At 36.6% G+C, this 18934-nt stretch overlaps 1 protein-coding gene across 1 annotated transcript in view; it reads right to left on the bottom strand.

Annotated features, from left to right (window-relative positions):
• The window catches only part of ME1 (malic enzyme 1), a 225237-nt gene that overhangs the window by 99097 nt on the left and 107206 nt on the right, over positions 1-18934 (bottom strand). Inside the window, exon 6 of the mRNA XM_038002209.2 lies at positions 2550-2653. Within this exon, the coding sequence (XP_037858137.2) occupies positions 2550-2653 (104 nt within the window). The remainder of the gene's footprint in view (positions 1-2549; positions 2654-18934) is intronic.

The following is an 18934-nucleotide window of genomic DNA, read 5'->3' as shown; positions in this document are numbered from 1 at the left end:
AAGAGTCTTGCTCTGTTGCCCAGGCTGGAGTGCGGTGGTGTGATCTTGGCTAACTGCAACCTCCACCTCCTAGATTCAGGTAATTCTAGTGTTTCAGCCTCCAAGTAGCTGGGATTACGGGCATACACCACCATGCCTGGCTAATGTTTTTGTATTTGTTAGTAGAGACAGGGTTTAGCCATGTTGGCCAGGCTGGTATCCAACTCCTGGCCTTAAGTGATCCGCTTGCCTCGGCCTTCCAAAGTGCTGGGATTACAGGTGTGAGCCACTGTGCCCAGCCCAAGGGTACTCCTTAATAAACTCTATCTCAGAGTCTGATGTCTAGGTAACCTGTAACAATCATTTCCCACTTTGAATTTAAGTTATGTTTCTTTTAAAAATAATCTCGGGTTTATCTTCAGTACAACTTCTCAATTTAATTGGGTAGTGTTAGGTTTCACATCTAAATCATTTTCCTGAAACAATGTTATGACAGAGGTATTTTTTTAGTCTTTCTCATTTTTCTCTGGAACTACAACCCCTGATTTATAGGTGATCTCTACATTTAAAATTATTGTTGACACTTGTCAATCCCTGTTTCCTTACAAAGAACTTAGGCAACTCCTCAATTCCACATTAAAAAAACAACAGTTTTCCTGATTCTGGATTGACACAAAATATTCAAAATTCACTCATATCTCATTTTTCCCCAAAAGCTTTTCATTGGTTCCCAATAATAAAAATTCCTTCTCCCCTTATTTCATCAGCACTTACGTGTACCTAACTTGTTAGCAGCGTCTGTTTGTTAAAGTTGTCTCATTTACATAGACTTTATTCCAGATTGCATTTCCATTCCTTTTATACAGCCTTACACTATTATCTATATAATCTCTTGATTAATGGTGCTACTGAGGAAGTTGGATAATTTCAAAACCTTACATGAGCGTTTTGCAAGATAAGCCACTTTAAATATGAAAAGCTATTAGAAATTAACTGTATTATGTGATCTCAAGAAAACTGCAGTTTCTCAACTATTTCTATAAATAAGTATAGTTTAATGAAATAGGTTAAATAATTACAATAAATAAATCAAGCATGTGGTTCTAAAATGTAGTCCATACTAATTGGCAAATGTACTCAGCATTAAAACCTGGAGTAATGAGAGGTTAAATGCATTCTAAATGTTGTGCAAGCTGATGAAAGCACTTTCTGCTGTTGGATACAACTTCTTAAAAATAAACATTATAATAAAAAGAAACAAGAAGTGCGTCTCTAGTTACAGTTAATTCTAGTGATGACTTTATTTCTAAGAAAAACCAAGGCAACATATGTGTTTTTAAATAGCATGTGGTTTCTGTGGTTATACAGTAACCAAGGGATGACTGTCAGTGTGATAAAATTCTCTTCGAATATATTACTAAATTATGGTGGGAGCCTCTTTTCTGGAAAAAAAAATGGAAAAATTTACTATAGCATCTGGCCCACAATCAAATGTTAACTTGAAAAGATGAAAATACAGGTTGAGCATCCCTAATCCAAAAAATCCAAAATCTAAAATGCTCCAAAATCTGAAACTTTTTGAGCGCTGATATGATGCCACAAGTTACCCTGAATACATTATTTTTTTCATTGCATTAATGGTATATTAACTATGTTTTTTGCTGTTAAGGATTTATGTGCGATAAGTGCAAAAAAATGAGTGCTTATTGGTAGCATATAAAATTCAGAGTCAGGGATAATGGTGATGCCAGACAACCATACACGGTCCACATGGGTAGCTGAGATAGTGACATCTTTGCCTCTGATGGTTCAATGTACATAAACTTGGTTTTACATACAAAATTATTTAAACTTTTGCATAAAATTACCTTTAGGCTATGTGCATATGATTTATATGAAACATAAATAAATTTTGTGTTTAGATATGGGTACCATCTCATTATATATATGCAAATATTTCAAAATCTGCATAAACACTAATGGTTTCAGGTGATTTGGATAAGAGACACTCAACCTATATAGTACTGCATTTTAATAAAATATAGTTTTAATCAGAGATGTGTGGATCATGATGGACTGCCCTGTTCTTGCTCCATTCTGGACCCCTGTGGATTCTACCAACTCATGCTCAATCCCCACCTCTTTTTCTGCTTTTCCTTTGTGGCTGGTGGTTGACCATAAAAGAGTCAAATATCAGCCACAAAGATGACTGAAGATCAGATTTTATCATCAACCAGAAAGTATAGATTGTTAATAAACATAAAAAGGTTTGCAGGTAATTTAGTCACTGGTCACTGTCTCCTTTACCATAATTATGCATTTCAACAGCCACAGGTTCTAAAGATTCTTGTAAAAAAAAAAGTAGATTCAGGGACAGCAACAGAGATAATCTTTTCTGGATAGACACATGATATTATCATTTGTCCGTTAACAGTTATGAGGAAATAGATAGGATATATGCATTCAAATTATTTCTAATTATTAAACCATATTGCATAAATCTTTGATTTTTTAATAGTCTGTTACGTTATTGTTACTGACTAAAATATAGATAAAATAAAGAAACATACTTGGAAGAAACCGACTCCATGAATTCGTCCAAAAAATCATCATATTCAGAACCTCTTACTCTTCTCTGCCGTAGTCCAATGTAGAGTGGATCTTTAAGTAACTCCTATTTTAAAAAGTACCATAAAAAGAGAAATAACTATAACCAAGTCATTTATTGAGCCTTAGTTTCTTAATCTGTATAAAAGGGATAAAAATAGAAATAAAATCTTACCATACGGATTCAGAATTTAACCTACAGGGTAATTACTTAATGTTACATAGAATATATTGTAGTATTTATACACCAAATAAGAAAAATAATTCCTGCCCAGGAGCAATGGCTGACACCTGTAATCCCAACACTTTGGGAGGCCGAGGCAGGCCAATCATGAGGTCAGGAGATCAAGACCATCCTGGCTAACACAGTGAAACTCCGTCTCTACTAAAAATACAAAAATTAGCCAGGTGTGGTGGTGCGCACCTGTAGTCCCAGCTACTTGGGAGGCTGAGGCAGGAGAATTACTTGAACCTGGGAGGTGGAGGTTGCAGTGAGCCGAGATCACACCACTGCACTGCAGCCTGGGTGACAGAAGGAGACTCTGTCGCAATAAAAAAAAAAAAAAAAAAAAAAAAAGGAAAGAAAAATAATTCCTAAATGTTAACATTCTAGACTATTCTGAGGAAAACAAAAAAAAATTAAAATATTTCATTTGTGTTAATTAGAAAAGTTCAATTGAGATTTTACAGACAAAGGCAATCACACAGAGAAATAACATTTAGTTTTGAAATACTAGCTTAAAGAATGGAAAGATAGCAATTCCATTCTTAATTTTACACTTCCAAAAGCAAAACCATCAAACAACAGTTTTATTTTACCTTTACTATGGTAGTTAACAGACTTTAAAATAAATTTTTTAGCCTCTAGTAGTGTTTTCTTAAACTTTTTAACTTTACACAGTTTAAGTTGTTTCTTAAACTAAGAACGTTGCCCTGTATAAGTTTTGGTATATATAATATGTAATATCACTTTTATTAAATCAGTTTTGAAATTGAGATATAATTTAAATACAATATAACATACCCATTCATAACAAAATCTCAGTAAACTAGAAGCAGAAAGGAACTTCCTCAATGCAATAAAGGACATCTATGAAAAACCCACATCCATCTAGTAGCATATTTAGCAGTGAAACACTGAGTGCTCTTCACTTAAGATAGGGAACAAGACAAGGATATTTACCCTCATCGCTTCTACTCAACACTATACTGGAGACCCTAGCTATTACAATAAGGCAAGAAAAAGAAAGAAATATAGTTTGAAAAAAAAAAGAAACAAAACCTTTTTTATTTGTACACACGATTGTGTACATAGAAAATACTAAGAAATATACCAAAAAAAATCCCAGTAGAAAAAAAATACATGAACTTAACACAATCACAAGTTATAAAGTAAATATACACAAATCAATTGTACTTGCAATGGACAGTTAAAAATGAAACAAAATATACAACTCTATTTATAATACCAGCCCAAAATGCAAAATTCATAGGGACATATTTAAGAAAATACGTGTAAGACCTGCACACTGGAAAATACAAAACATTGCTGAAAGAAACTCAAAAAGACTTAAATTGGGAATAACCTGCAAAAATAAGTAAATAAACAAATAAATAAATAAGACCAAAGTGACACCTTCAGTAACCTAGAATAGAGAAAATTGAAATAATGAATTTTTGAATCTGGCTAATGAGATTTCCAGGCAGAATGCTGACTTGGTTTCTTGTGGCTATATAATAAGGTCTAAAACAGAGAAGAGCTAGAGAAGAAAATGTTCAGTTTGTGAGCAAAACTGAAGGAATATAGGACACAGGATTTGCTGGTAAAAGATGTGCATAGTAAAATAAGGTCTTCAAAGACCAAATTAAGTATGTGGTTTTAATAACTTTTTCAGAAATCTCTGAATGATTTAAAGTGAAGACTAATAGATCACCTTAACTAGACAAAAGGAACTGGTCGAACAACATTCTGACATGCCAGCCAATATAGGAAGGAGCCTATTTTGAAAAGAATTGTGAATGGAGCCTCTGTCACATTGAGTAGACTATAATCTGATACAGAGAGGGCCTAAAGAGTTTTTAAGGGCATGGTACTATCTTGGATTATTAAGATTGAGACACTTCAAAATGAAAATTAATTATCTGGGTCCTCAATTTTCTGTAGTCAGTAAGCAGACTGAGAAAGTTATTCAGCTGCTAATACAGATCATTTCTTATGAAAGAGGAAGGATATCTCAGAGGACAGAGCCAAGAACCCAGAGGGCAAAACTAAAAGCCTAAAAAAGAACCATGAACTACAGAACCACCCTAAGGAAATTGAATGGGCCCTACTCAAAGAATATTTCCTTCTCTTCCCCATGTAGGTGGCCTGGCAACATGTGTCCCGTGAGATTTCAGAATTGATATGTACCATTTAGAGCCATATGATTCCTACTCCTCCAGCTTTGAATGAGAATGTTGATGGTGGTTATTCCGTCCCTGCCTCACCATTGTATGTTTGATGTGTGGGAACACAGAAATGAGTTCCACCAAGGAGCAAAACCCAAGAAATGTCATTTGCATCTAGACCAGATTTAGATGACAATATCTTGAACTTTGGACCTGCTGCTATTAGTGGGATGAAACTTTTGAAATCCTAGGATGGTGATGAGCACATTTTGCATGTGGAATGTGACCAATTTCTGAAGAATGAGAACCGATGTGGAGAAAGGCCCAGCTGTGCCAGGCATCCTAGCCTTCCTAGCCATTTCAGTCCAAACTGCCAGCCCACAGAATCATAAACATTAATAAAACAGTAATTGTTTTAAGCCACTGAGATGGTGATGTTAAGAAGGTTAAACCTTCGGATGTTAAGAATAATCTGAAGAGGAGTTTACTTAAAGCCAATAGAAATGATAGCCTTTCTTCACACTTGTTGTCCTGTTGTAATTAGTAATGGCACTCTTTGTCATTATGAAATTGTTTTGGTTTGGCTAATATATCCTATGTATAATGTATTGCATAAGAAGAGTTAAGGATTTCCAGCTAGCTGAAAGTTAACAAGTTATATCACATAAATGTATTTCAGATGAAATGTAAAAACTGAAACCAAGTGCTGCTATAAAGTGCAGCTGTTCCTTAAGGCATAAAAACTTTAAACAATCTACTGGCAGGCTTCTGAGCAGCTGAGATTGAAGTGCCAATGTGCTACTAATGACTGCCAGAATTAAAATACTTTCTACACGTCTAGAATATATTTAGACTTCTAAAATGTGAATTAGAAAAATAACAAAATTGAGAAAAAAATGTTACATGTTTCCCCTTCTCTTTTCTCCCTCCTTTCCCATGTTAATGATTAAAGTATATATCATAAAGAAGTCTGACTACAATGTAGTCAATTACAAAGATTTATGAACAAGACAGAGATTTTGAAGTAAATCAGAAAGTTAAAAAATTCTTGATTCCCGGGTAAGATGACCAAATAGGAACAGCTCCGGTCTGCAGCTCGCAGCAAGACCAATGCAGAAGGTGGGTGATTTCTGCATTTCCAATTGAGGTACCCGGTTCATGTCACTGGGACTGGTTAGACAGTGGATACAGCCCACAGAGGGCAAGGAGAAGCAGGGTGGGGCATCGCCTCACCCAGGAAGCACAAGGGGTTGGGGAACTCCCTCCCCTTGCCAAGGGAAGCTGTGAGGGACCCTGCCCTGAGGGACCATGCACTCTGGCCCACATACAACACTTTTCCCATGGTCTTCACAACCCACAGACCAGCAGATTCCCTTGGGTGCTTGCACCACAAGGGCCCGGGTTTCAAGCACAACACTGGGCGGTTATTTGGGCAGACACCAAGCTAGCTGCAGGAGTCTTATTCCATACCCCAGTGGCACCTGGAATGCCAGCGAGACAGAACTATTCACACCCCTGAAAAGGGGGCTGAAGCCAAAGAGCCAAGTGGTCTTGCTCAGCAGATTCCATCCCCATGGAGTCCAACAAACTAAGATCCACCGGCTTGAAATTCTTGCTCCAGCACAGTAGTCTGACCTGGGACACTCGAGCTTGGTGTAGGGAGGGATGTCCATCATTACTGAGGCTTGAGTAGGCAGTTTTCCCCTCACAGTGTAAATAAAGCCACTGGGAAGTTTGGACTGGGTGAAGCCCACTGCAGCATCACAAAGCCACTGTAGCCAAACTGCCTCTCTAGATTCCTCCTCTCTGGACAGGGCATCTCTGAAAGAAGGGCAGCAGCCCCAGTCAGGGGCTTATAGATAAAACTCCTATCTCCCTGGGACAGAACACCTGAGGAAAGGGGCAGCTGTGGGCACAGCTTCAGCAGACTTAAACATTCCTGCCTGCTGCCTCTGAAGAGAGCAGCAGATCTCCCAGCACAGCATTCAAGCTCTGCTAAGAAACAGATTGCCTCTTCAAGTGGGTCCCTGACTCTTGTGCCTCCTGACGGAGAGACACCTCCCAGCAGGGGTCAACAGACACCTCATACAGGAGAACTCCGGCTGGCATCTGGCAGGTGTCCCTCTCAGGGCAAGCTTGCAGAGGAAGGAACAGGCAGCAATCTTTGCTGTTCTGCAGCCTCCGCTGGTGACACCAAGGCAAACAGGGACTGGAGTGGACCTCCAGCAAACTCCAGCAGACCTGCAGAAGAGGGGATTGACTCCTAGAAGGAAAACTAACAAACAGAAAGAAAGAGCATGAACATCAACAAAAAGGATGACCATGCAAAAACTCCACCCGAAGGTCACCAACAGCAAAGACTAAAGGTAGATAAATCCATGAAGATGAGCAAAAAACAGCACAAAAAGGCTGAAAATTCAAAAAACCAGAATATCTCTTCTCCTCCAAAGGATCACAACTCCTCACCAGCAAGGGAACAAAACTGGACGGAGAATGAGTTTGACTAACTGACAAAAGTAGGCTTCAGAAGATGGGTAATAACAAACTCCTCCGAGCTAAAGGAGCATGTTCTAACTCAATGCAAGGAAGCTAAGAACCTTGATAAAAGGTCAGAGGAATTGCTAACTAGAATAACCAATTTAGAGAAGAACATAAATGACCTGACGGACCTGAAAAACACAGCATGAGAACTTCATGAAGCATACACAAGTATCAATAGCTGAATCAATCAAGTAGAAGAAAGGATATCAGAGATTGAAGATCAACTTAAGGAAATAAAGTGTGAAGATAAGATTAGAGAAAAAAGAATGAAAAGGAATGAACAACCCTCCCAGAAATATGGGACTATGTGAAAAGACCAAACCGACATTTGGTTGGTATACCTGAAAGTGACAGGGAGAATGGAACCAAGTTGGAAAACATACTTCAGGATATTATCCAGGAGAACTTCACCAACCCATCAAGACAGGTCAACATTCAAATTCAGGAAATACAGAGAACACCACAAAGATACTCCTCGACAAGAGCAACCCCAAGATGCATAATCATCAGATCCACCATGGTTGAAATGAAGAAAAAAATTTAAAGGCAGTGAGAGAGAAAGGTCGGATTATCTACAAAGGGAAGCCCATCAGACTAACAGCGGATCTCTCTACAGAAATCCTGTAAGCCAGAAGGGAGTGGGGGCCAATAATCAACATTCTTAAAGAAAAGAATTTTCAACCCTGAATTTCATATCGAGCCAAGCTAGGCTTCATAAGTAAAGGATAAATAAAATCTTTACAAACAAGCAAATGCTGAGGGATTTGGTCACCACCAGGCCTGCCTTACAAGAGCTCCTGAAGGAAGCACTGAATATGGAAAGGAAAAACCAGCGCAGGCACTGCAAAAACAAACCAAAATGTAAAGACCATTGACATTACGAGGAAACTGCATCAACTAATGGGCAAAATAACCAGCTAGCATAATAATGACAAGATCAAATTCAAACATAACAATATTAACCTTAAATGTAAATGGGCTAAATATCCCAATTAAAAGACACAAACTGGTAAACTGGATAGTCAATACCCATCAGTGTGCTGTATTCAGGAGACTTAGCTCACATGCAAAGACACACATAGGCTCAAAATAAAGGGATAGAGGAAGATTTACCAAGCAAATGGAAAGCAAAAAAAACAAAAACAAAAACAAAAACAAAACCAGGGATTGCAATCCTGGTCTCTGATAAAACAGACTTTAAACCAACAAAGATCAAAAGAGACAAAGAAGGCCATTATATAATGGTAAAGGGATCAATTCAACAAGAAGAGCTAACTATCCTAAATACATATGCACCAATACAGGAGCACCCAGATTCATAAAGCAAGTTCATAGAGACCTACAAAGAGACACAGACTCCCATAAAATAATAGTGGGAGACTTTAACACCCACTGTCAATATGAGACAGATCGACAAGACAGAAAATTAACACAATATTCAGGACTTGAACTCAGCTCTGGAACAAGCAGACCTAAAAGATATCTACAGAACTCTCCACTCCAAATCAACAGAATATACATTCTTCTCAGCACCACATGGCACTTATTCTAAAATCGACCCTACAATTAGAGGGAAAACACTCCTCAGCACATGCAAAAGAAAGGAAATCATAAGAAACACTCACTCAGACCACAGTGCAATCAAATTACAACTCAGGATTAATAAACTCACTCAAAACCACACAACTACATGGAAACTGAACAACCTGTTCCTGAACGACTACTGGGTAAGTAATGAAATTAAGACAGAAATAAATAAGTTCTTTGAAACCACTGAGAGCAAAGACACAATGTACTAGAATCTCTGGGACACAGCTAAAGCCCTATTTAGAGGGAAAGTTATAGCACTAAATGCCCACAGGAGAAAGGGGGAAAGATCTAAAATTGACACCTTAACATCACAATTAAAAGAACTAGAGAAGCAAGAGCAAAAAAATTCAAGTTAGCAGAAGATGAGAAATAACTAAGATCAGAGCAGAACTGAAGGAGATAAAGACATGAAAAATCCTTAAAAAATAAATGAATCCAGGAGCTGGTTTTTTGAAAAGATTAACAAAATAGATTACTAGCCAGACTAATAAAGAAGAAAAGAGAGAAGAATCAAATAGAAACAATAAAAAATGATAAAGGGGAGATCACCATTGATCCCACAGAAATACAAACTAACATCAGAGAATACTGCAAACACCACTACAAATAAACTACCAAATAAACTAGAATATCTAGAAGAAATGGATAAATTCCTGGACGCAAACACCCTCCCAAGACCAAAGTAGGAAGAAGTTGAATCCCCGAATAGACCAATAACAGGTTCTGAAATTGAGGTAGTAATTATAGTCTACCAACAACAACAACAACAGCAACAACAACAACAACAACAGCCCAGGGAACCAGATTACAGCCAAATTCTACTAGAGGTACAAACAGGAGCTGGTACCACTCCTTCTGAAATTATTCCAAACAATAGAAAAAGAGGGGCTCCTCTCTAACTCATTTTATCAGATCAGCATTGTCCTGATACCAAAACTTGGCAGAGACACAACAAAACAAGAAAATTTCAGGCCAATATCCCTGATGAACATTGATGCAAAAATCCTCAATAAAATACTTGCAAACCGAATACAGCAGCACATCAAAAAGCTTATTCACCATGATCAAGATGGTTTCATCCCTTCATCCCTGGGATGCAAGGCTGGTTCAACATATGCAAATCAATAAATGTAAACCATCACATAAACAGAACCAATAACAAAAACCACATAATTATCTCAATAGATGCAGAAAAGGCCTTCAATAAAATTCAACACCCCTTCATGCTAAAAACGCTCAATAAACTAGATATTGATGAAACATATCTCAAAATAATAAGAGCTATTTATGCCAAACCCGTGGACAATATCATACTGAATGGACAAAAGCTGGACGCATTCCCTTTCAAAACTGGCACAAGACAAGGATACCCTCTCTTACCACTCCTATTCAACACAGTATTGGAAGGTCTGGCCAGGGCAATCAGGCAAGAGAAAGAAATAAAAGGTATTCAAATAGGAAAAGAAGTCAAATTGTCTCTCTTTGCAGATGACATGATAAAACCCATTGTCTCAGCACAAAAACTCATTAAGTTGATAAGCAACTTCAGCAAAATCTCAGGATACAAAATCAATATGTAAAAATCACAAGCATTCCTATACACCAATAATAGGCAAATAAAGAGTCAAATCATGAGCGAACTCTCATTCACAATTGCTACTAAGAGAATCAAATACCTAGGAATACAGCTAACAAGGGATGTGAAGGACCTCTTCAAGAACTACAAACCACTGCTTAGGGAAGTAAGAGAGGACACAAACAAATGGAAGAACATTCCATGCTCATGGATAGGAAGAATCAATATTGTGAAAATCACCATAGTGCCCAAAGTAATTTATAGATTCAATGTCATTCCCCTCAAACTACCATTGACCTCCTTCATCGAATTAGAAAAAAACTACTTTAAATTTCATATGGAACCAAAAAGAGCCCATATAGCCCAGACAATCCTAAGCAAAACAAAACGAAACAAAAAGCTGGAGGCATCAAGCTACCTGACTTCAAATTATACTACAAGGCTTCAGTAACCAAAACAGCATGGTATTGGTACCAAAACAGATATATAGACCAATGGAATAGAACGGAGGCCTGAGAAATAACACAACACATCTACAGCTATATGACAAATCTGACAAAAACAAGCAATGGGGAAAGGATTCCCTATTTAATAAATGGTGTTGGGAAAACTGGCTAGCCATATGCAGAAAACTGAAACTGGACCCTTTTCCTTACAACTTATACAAAAATTAACTCAATATGGATTAAAGATTTAAACATAAGACCTAAAACCATAAAAGCCCTAGAAAAAAACCTTGGGAATACCATTTAGGCCATAGGCATGGGCAAATATTTTATGACTAAAACACCAAAAGCAATGGTAACAAAAGCAAAATTGACAAGTGGGATCTAATTAAACTAAAGAGCTTCTGCATAGCAAAAGAAACTAGCAACTGAGTGAACAGGCAACCTACAGAATGGGAGAAATTTTTGCAATCTGTCCATCTGGCAAAGGGATAATATCCAGAATCTACAAGGAACTTAAATTTACAAGAAAAAAAAAAAACCAAAACACTCCATCAGAAAGTTGGCAAAGGATATGAACAGACATTTTCAAAAGAAGGCACGTATGTGGCCAAAAAACATAAAAAAGAGGCTCATCATAACTGGTCATTAGAGAAATGCCAGTCAAAACCACAATGAGATATTATCTCATGCCAGTAAGAATGGCAATTGTTAAAAAGTCAGGAAACAACATGCTGGAGAGGACATGGAGAAATAGAAATGCTTTTACACTGTTGGTGGGAGTGTAAATTAGTTCAACCACTGTGGAAGACAGTGTGGTGACTCCTCAAGGATCTAGAAACAGAAAAATCATTTGACCCAGCAATCCCATTACTGGGTATATACCCAAAGGATTATAAATCATTCTATGATAAAGACACATGCACACATATGTTTATTGCAGCACTGTACACAATAGCAAAGACTTGGAACCAATCCAAATTCCCATCAATGTTAGACTGGATAAAGAAAATGTGGCACATATACACCATGGAGTACTATGTAGCCATAAAAAATAATGAGTTCACGTCCTTTGCAGGGACTTGGATGAAGCTGGAAACCATCATTCTCAGCAAACTAACACAGGAACAGAAAACCAAACACTGCATGTTCTCACTCATAAGTGGGAGTTGAACAATGAGAACACATGGACACAGGGAGGGGAACATCACACAGCGGGGCCTGTCAGGGGGTGGAAGGCAAGGGGAGGGATAGCATTAGGAAATACCTAACGTGGATGACAGGTTGATGGGTATAACAAACCACCATGGCACGTGTATACCTATGTAACAAACCTGCATGTTCTGCACATGTATCCCAGAACTCGAAGTATAAAAAAAATTCCTCCAATCATAATAACGTCCCTGTCAAAAATTAAATTTTTTTAATTTCATAATTTTAATTAAGATAATTAAGGCTTGAATAATGAGTGCATTCTCAGAGATTTGACTGACAAAAAAATTAGTATCTACAAAAAGCAATTTAACAACATTATTCCATTTTGATAATGGTTCCACAGACAAAGTAGACTGGCACAGAAGTGATATTAATTTACTGGATTAAAAACTTCTTGTTGTCAGGAGCGAACACTCAATAGATCACTGTTAGAGAATAAACACTTGGTATTAAGCAAGCACTTAAAAAAGGGTGGAACTTCTTTAGCACGAGGTGTTACATTAAATGCATGTGGTGCCACTGAAGACTTATGAAAATTTACAAGCCTGAGAAAAGGAAAAAGATTGGGGAAAAAGTAAGGAACAAGACATATGGAAACATAAGAGAGCTCAAAAAAGGAGATAAGGAGGGTATATGTTGGTAATTATACTAATTATCTTACTGTTAACATTATCTCAATTCTGGACCCTTCAGAGTTTATAACTGAAGCATCCATTTATTTGAAGTTAATAGTAATCACTATCAAATCCTGGGCCCAAGTGATTCTCCCACCTCAGCCTCCCAAAGTGTTGGGATTACAAGTGTGAGTCACTGAGCCTAGTCTCCTCCCAAAGTGTTGGGATTACAGATGTGAGTCACTGAGTCTAGTCTAATATTCTCTTACAGACCTGAAAGTATTCTTTAAATATTAAGAACATTATACACCTTTATCTTCTATATGAATGTAACTATTCCTCATTTTAGCATTTATTTTTAAACTTTATTTATAATCTACAGAAAATTATTTTCTTTGTTACCATTTCTCCTCTTTTGTTACGGATTCTATAAAGATATATAAGTGTTGCTATTTTGTTGGCTCGTGTTATCAACAAGAATAAGCAAAGTAACCATCACATTCAGGTGAGTCTAAAACCAGTACCACTAAAATGTCAGCATGCATATGAGCTGGCATGACTGTTAAAAAGTGCTAGAAATAAAAATGATTAAAATTTAGTTGTGATTCAGTATGTCTGGAGTGTGGTGCAAAATTCTGCATTCTTAACACATGCCCCTGATAATTCTGAAGTGGTGAGGAACTGGTATTGTTAAGTTATTTCGAACTTGTATTACTAAGTTAAAATAAAACCATTCTACTTCCTACTAGGTTTCTGTCTCATTCAAATAAATTTTCTGTTTTGTTCTATACAATCAGTATTTCTAAAATTTACCTCAAAATTTCAAGGAGTTCCTGCTAGTTATAGTGTGTATAAAATCAAACTAAAGAAAGACTCCATTCTCTTTCCCAAGGCACTAGTGTAGTGTCTCAGGAAATAGATAAATAAATTCTTGATAAAACCTATTATGATCTTCTAATTTAGAGAGGATGGGGCAAAATGAGACCACAAAGAGCAAGCAAATGAAACTCCAAACCAAAATTCTGGGAGTTGAGAATTTTCTTTTCTCCCCTGGCTTTACTAATGATGGTAATGAACTGGTATTCATTCCAATACAGGACCACTTGTCCAAAGTGGCAAGCAATATAAAAGGATAAAGGGTAGAAGTGAAGGAGGGCTGAAGGACAGATGATGATACTATAGTTGGTACTACGTGATAAGCAAAATAATGACTCCCCTCTCTACCCCAAAAATGCCCACGCTCTAATCCCTGAGAACTGTGAATATGTTATCTTATGTGCTAAAAGAGACTTTACAGATGTGACTAAGGGTGAGTCCTTAAAAGTGAAAACTTTTCCTGGCTGAAGTCAGAGAAAGAGATCTAAGATGGAAGCAGGCCAGAGAAATGCTGCTATATTGCTGGCTTTGAAAATCAATAAAGGGGGCCATGAACCAAGGAATGCAGGCAATCTAGAAGCCGGAAATGGCCAAGAAATGGAATATGGCCATACTGACACCTTTCATAACTTTAACCTTTTGAGACTGTGTTGGCCTTGTGACCTACACATCTATAGGGAAAATGCATATGTTGTTTTAAGTCACTAAGTTTGTAACAATTTGTTACAGCTGCAATAGAAAACAAACACAGGCCACACTTTAGTGTCAACATCAGATTCTGTAGACAGGCTGGAAGATACACAAAGTCTATAAGGGTTTTCCTTCATTCAGTTTCTTTCCAACATAGCCGGTTCATGCCAAAGATGAAGACTACTTTCTGGAACACACAGGGGAACTGTCTAAATGGGAAAGATCTCTCTTCAACTTTGCCAGTTCAAGCTCCAATAAGGATTCTATATTAGGGTATACTGTACACATCAATCAGAGGCCAGACTAACCATAAAACTAGACACAGAAAAGCTGAGACCTGGAGCAATGGTTTAATAAGCAAAGAATAACTATGCAGAAATGACATTCTCCTACTCGTTCTGCCCATGACCTCTTGAGGACTGACCATGTGCTATGGGTTGAATAGTGTTGCCCCCAAATTCGTATGTTGAATCCCTAACCCCAGTACCTCAGAATGTGATGTATTTGGAGACAGAGTATTTAAAGAGGTAATTAAGTTAAATGAGGTCATTAGAGTGGGTCCTAATCCAATATGACTGGTCCTTTTAAGAAGAGAAAATTGGCCAGGCGCGGAGGCTCACGTCTGTAATCCCAGCTCAGCACTTTGCGAGGTCGAGGCAGGTGGATCACGAGGTTCGGAGTTTAAGACCAGCCTGGCCAAGATGGTGAAACCCCATCTCTACTAAAAATACAAAAATTAGTCGGGCGTGGTGGCGGGTGCCTGTAATCCCAGCTACTTGGGAGGCTGAGGCAGAGAATTACTTGAACCTGGGAGGCGGAGGTTGCAGTGAGCCAAGATCATGCCACCGCACTCCAGCCTGGGCAACAGATGAGACTTTATCTCAAAAAAAAAAAAAAAAAAAAAAAAAAAAAGAGAAAATTAGGATACAGACATACACGGAAGAAAAACTATATTAAGACACCAGAGGAAGATGGACATCTGTAAGTCAAGGACACAAACCACAGAAGAAACCAATCCTACGAACACCTTGATCTTGGACTTCCAGCCCCCAGAACTGTGAGAAAATAAATTTCTGTCAGTTAAGCCACCTAGTCTATGGCACTATGTTACAATAACCCTAAAAAACAAATATACCATATAACACATGAAAAGGTTCTTTAAGACACAATAATGTCCAAAGAAGCATGAAGGGAACACAAGGAACATCTACTCAAATTATTTTTAGTCAAATAGCAAGCCTCAATATTAGTCATATACAAGAAAAAATAGACATATAATCAACATAATTTCTATGGAAATATTTGGCAACAGCAAAAAAAAAAAAAAAAAAGAGAAGGAATCAAACATGATATGCTCTAAAGAAAATTTACCTCAGGTAACAAGTAAATTTTATATAGTAACTGCTTCACAATTAAAGAAAATGTGGACTGTGAAATAAATAGATGAAAGATGAGATGAAAATATAAACACAAACACCCTACCTAATTTAATACTTCATATTTTTAACTTAAAGAATAAGAGTATTTTCGACCTTAACAAAATCAAAATGGCCATTATTTTAAAGTCAAAAAAACAATAGATGTTGGCACCATGTGGTGAAAAGGGAAAACTTATACATTGTTATTGGGAATGTAAATTAGAACATCGTCTATGGAAAACAATATGGATATTTCTCAAAGAACAAAAAGTAGATCTATTATTCAGTCCAGCAATTCCACTACCAGGTATCTACCCAAAGGAAAAGAAGCCATTATATCAAAAAGACACCTGCACATGTGTTTATCACAGCACAATCTACAATTGTGAAGATATGAAATCAACCTCAAGTGCCCATCAATCAATGAGTGGATAAAGAAAGTTTTCACATATATATCAGAGTATACCACTCAGCCATAAGAAAGGATAAAACAATGTCCTTTGCAGCAACTTGGATGAAACTGGAGGCTATTAACCTAAATGAAATAACTCAGCAATGGAAAAGCAAATACCGCATATTCTCACTTATAAATGGAAGCTTAGCTATGGGTACATAGGAGCATACAAAGCAGTATAATGGACACTGGAGACTCAGATGGGAGGAGGGTAGGAGGTGGGTAAAGAATAAAAAATTATCTATTGGGTACAATGTTTTTCAGGTGACGGGTACACTAAAAGCTCAGAGTTCACCACTATATAATTTATCTGTGTAACCAAAAACCACTTGTACCCTTAAAGCTATTACAATAAAAAATAAAAATAAAAGAATAACAATATTTTTTAGCCAAGTACTTCTGTGTACTTCTCTTTTGGTGTCTTAGTTCCTCAAATTTCCTTTAGTTGAAAGCTGCAGAAGCTTAAAAGCAGTCAGGCAAGTGTATCTTTATGGCAAGTGAAGAGTGTCTTATTAACTGGCAGCTAATTATGTTTCTATTTTCATTACTATCCAGTACACGTAGGTATGATAAAAGAGGAAAACATGTATAATTTGTATTAAAAGGGGATTTACTTTTATTAAAATTTGCTAGGTTATTCTGGATAAGAAACTAAGTGTTATTATCAAGTAGTTTCTATATTTTTATTATGAAGTGTAAAACTATGCAGAGATTCAAAAAAGCAATTAAGATTAAAAAGTATTACTACAGGAACATTTTGACTAAAATCAGTTTTCCACATGTGAAACTGTCACTACATAAAAACACCATTACATTTTAAATGAACTCATAGACTCAGTCATAATTAAGTTTTCCTTCTGTCTTCTCAGTAAAGTAGCAGTGAAAGAATAAATACAAAAAACAAAATGTCAGAATGAATAAAATGAGAACATTATGAGTGGCAACTCAGTTGATTCCAAATATTTTTCTATTCTTCACCACACATTATGAGTTAAAGACAATACAAATTTAGATTAGGATGTTTTACAGGCTACAATATTTCTAACATATCTTCACTCCAAGAGCTCAAACAGAAAGTTATGTGTTGGAGTATTTCTATCTATTTTAAGCAACAGAAAAGTTAATCCAGAATCTTACACAGCTTCTATTTTTACCCTGAAAAGTACTGTATTGCTATGTGTAGCTCAAAAGTCAATAAAAGTAAGGGCAAATTGAGTCAAAGATGAAAACACATTTTGCTTAATAAATGCAGCATACCTTGATCAGTTTTTGGAAAAAAAAATACTTGCCCCAAAATTAATTCTTCTGATTAACCAAATAATATGTAACTATTTCTTTGCTTAGAAATGTCAAATACTATATAACATTAGCAGAATAGCAGAATAGAATATTGTTGCTATTGTGAATGAGTTAATTTTTAACTGGTTATTACAAGTACATAAAAAAGCTATTAAGTTTTCAATATTTGTTTTAAAGCAGCCACTTTACTGAGTGCTATAATTTGACCACAATATTTTTTAGTTGGTTTTCTTGGGTTTCAGTAATAAACATATTCCCTATAAATAATGATAATTTTGTCTTTTCCTGTCAGTTATATCCCCTTTGTTTTACTGTCTTATTACACAGGCTAGAATTTTCTGAATGATAAAAAAGAGAACAGCCATGATAACAGGTGTCCTGTCTTTTAAAATAATGCCTCTAATATATCACCATTAATTATGATGTAGCTAATGGTTTGAATAGATTTCAAACATTATTTCAACATTAAAATATTCTGCAAGATCTTACTTCCCAATATTTTATAAAGAACTTTTGCTTCTACATTTATATTAATGTGAGGTAACATTTACTAAGTGCTCACAAAATGCCAGTCACAATTTTAAGCATTCTAAATGTATTAAACCATGACAGCTCTATGAGGTAAGTACTCATTTTACATGAGCCAAACACAGAAACACCACTAGTAAGTGGTGAAACTGGGAGCAGGGGTAAATATGAGACTGCTTAGCAATTTCTTATTATGTGCTAATTTTTTTTTACCAGGTTTGGATATCAAGGTTATGCTCTTTTTAAAAACTGAAATGTTAAGCTGTCAATTGTAATACGCTCTGGGACAGTTTATATAGCATAGGAACTATATTTCCTTAAAAGTTTGATGATCGAATCCTTAATCTTATCTGAGCTTAAAACTTAATTCTGCTTAACAATAAAATTTACATCTGTTTTCCTTTTAGTCTGTTTGTCTCTTATACTTTTATTTATTCTGTGGATGGACTCTGGTGACAGTTTACAAGCATTCAACCAGTTTAAATAGGGCCTAATCCTTTTATCTAGTAGCTTAGCGACCATAACTGAGAGTCACCGGGTGAAGGCTGGCCATTGCAGAAAGACTGACCATGTGATCTGGGGTAGGGCCTTTGCGTCATATAGTATAGGCCAACCTGGAGACTGAGTTCAACCACCTGGACAATCAATCAATCAATCAATCATGACTAGGTAATGGAGCCCCAATAAAACTCTGAACAGTGGGACACATGTTG

Source organism: Chlorocebus sabaeus, chromosome 13, assembly GCF_047675955.1.
Source record: "Chlorocebus sabaeus isolate Y175 chromosome 13, mChlSab1.0.hap1, whole genome shotgun sequence".
NCBI classification, from domain to species: Eukaryota; Metazoa; Chordata; class Mammalia; order Primates; family Cercopithecidae; genus Chlorocebus; species Chlorocebus sabaeus.
This window is presented reverse-complemented; position numbering and strand designations above follow the sequence as displayed.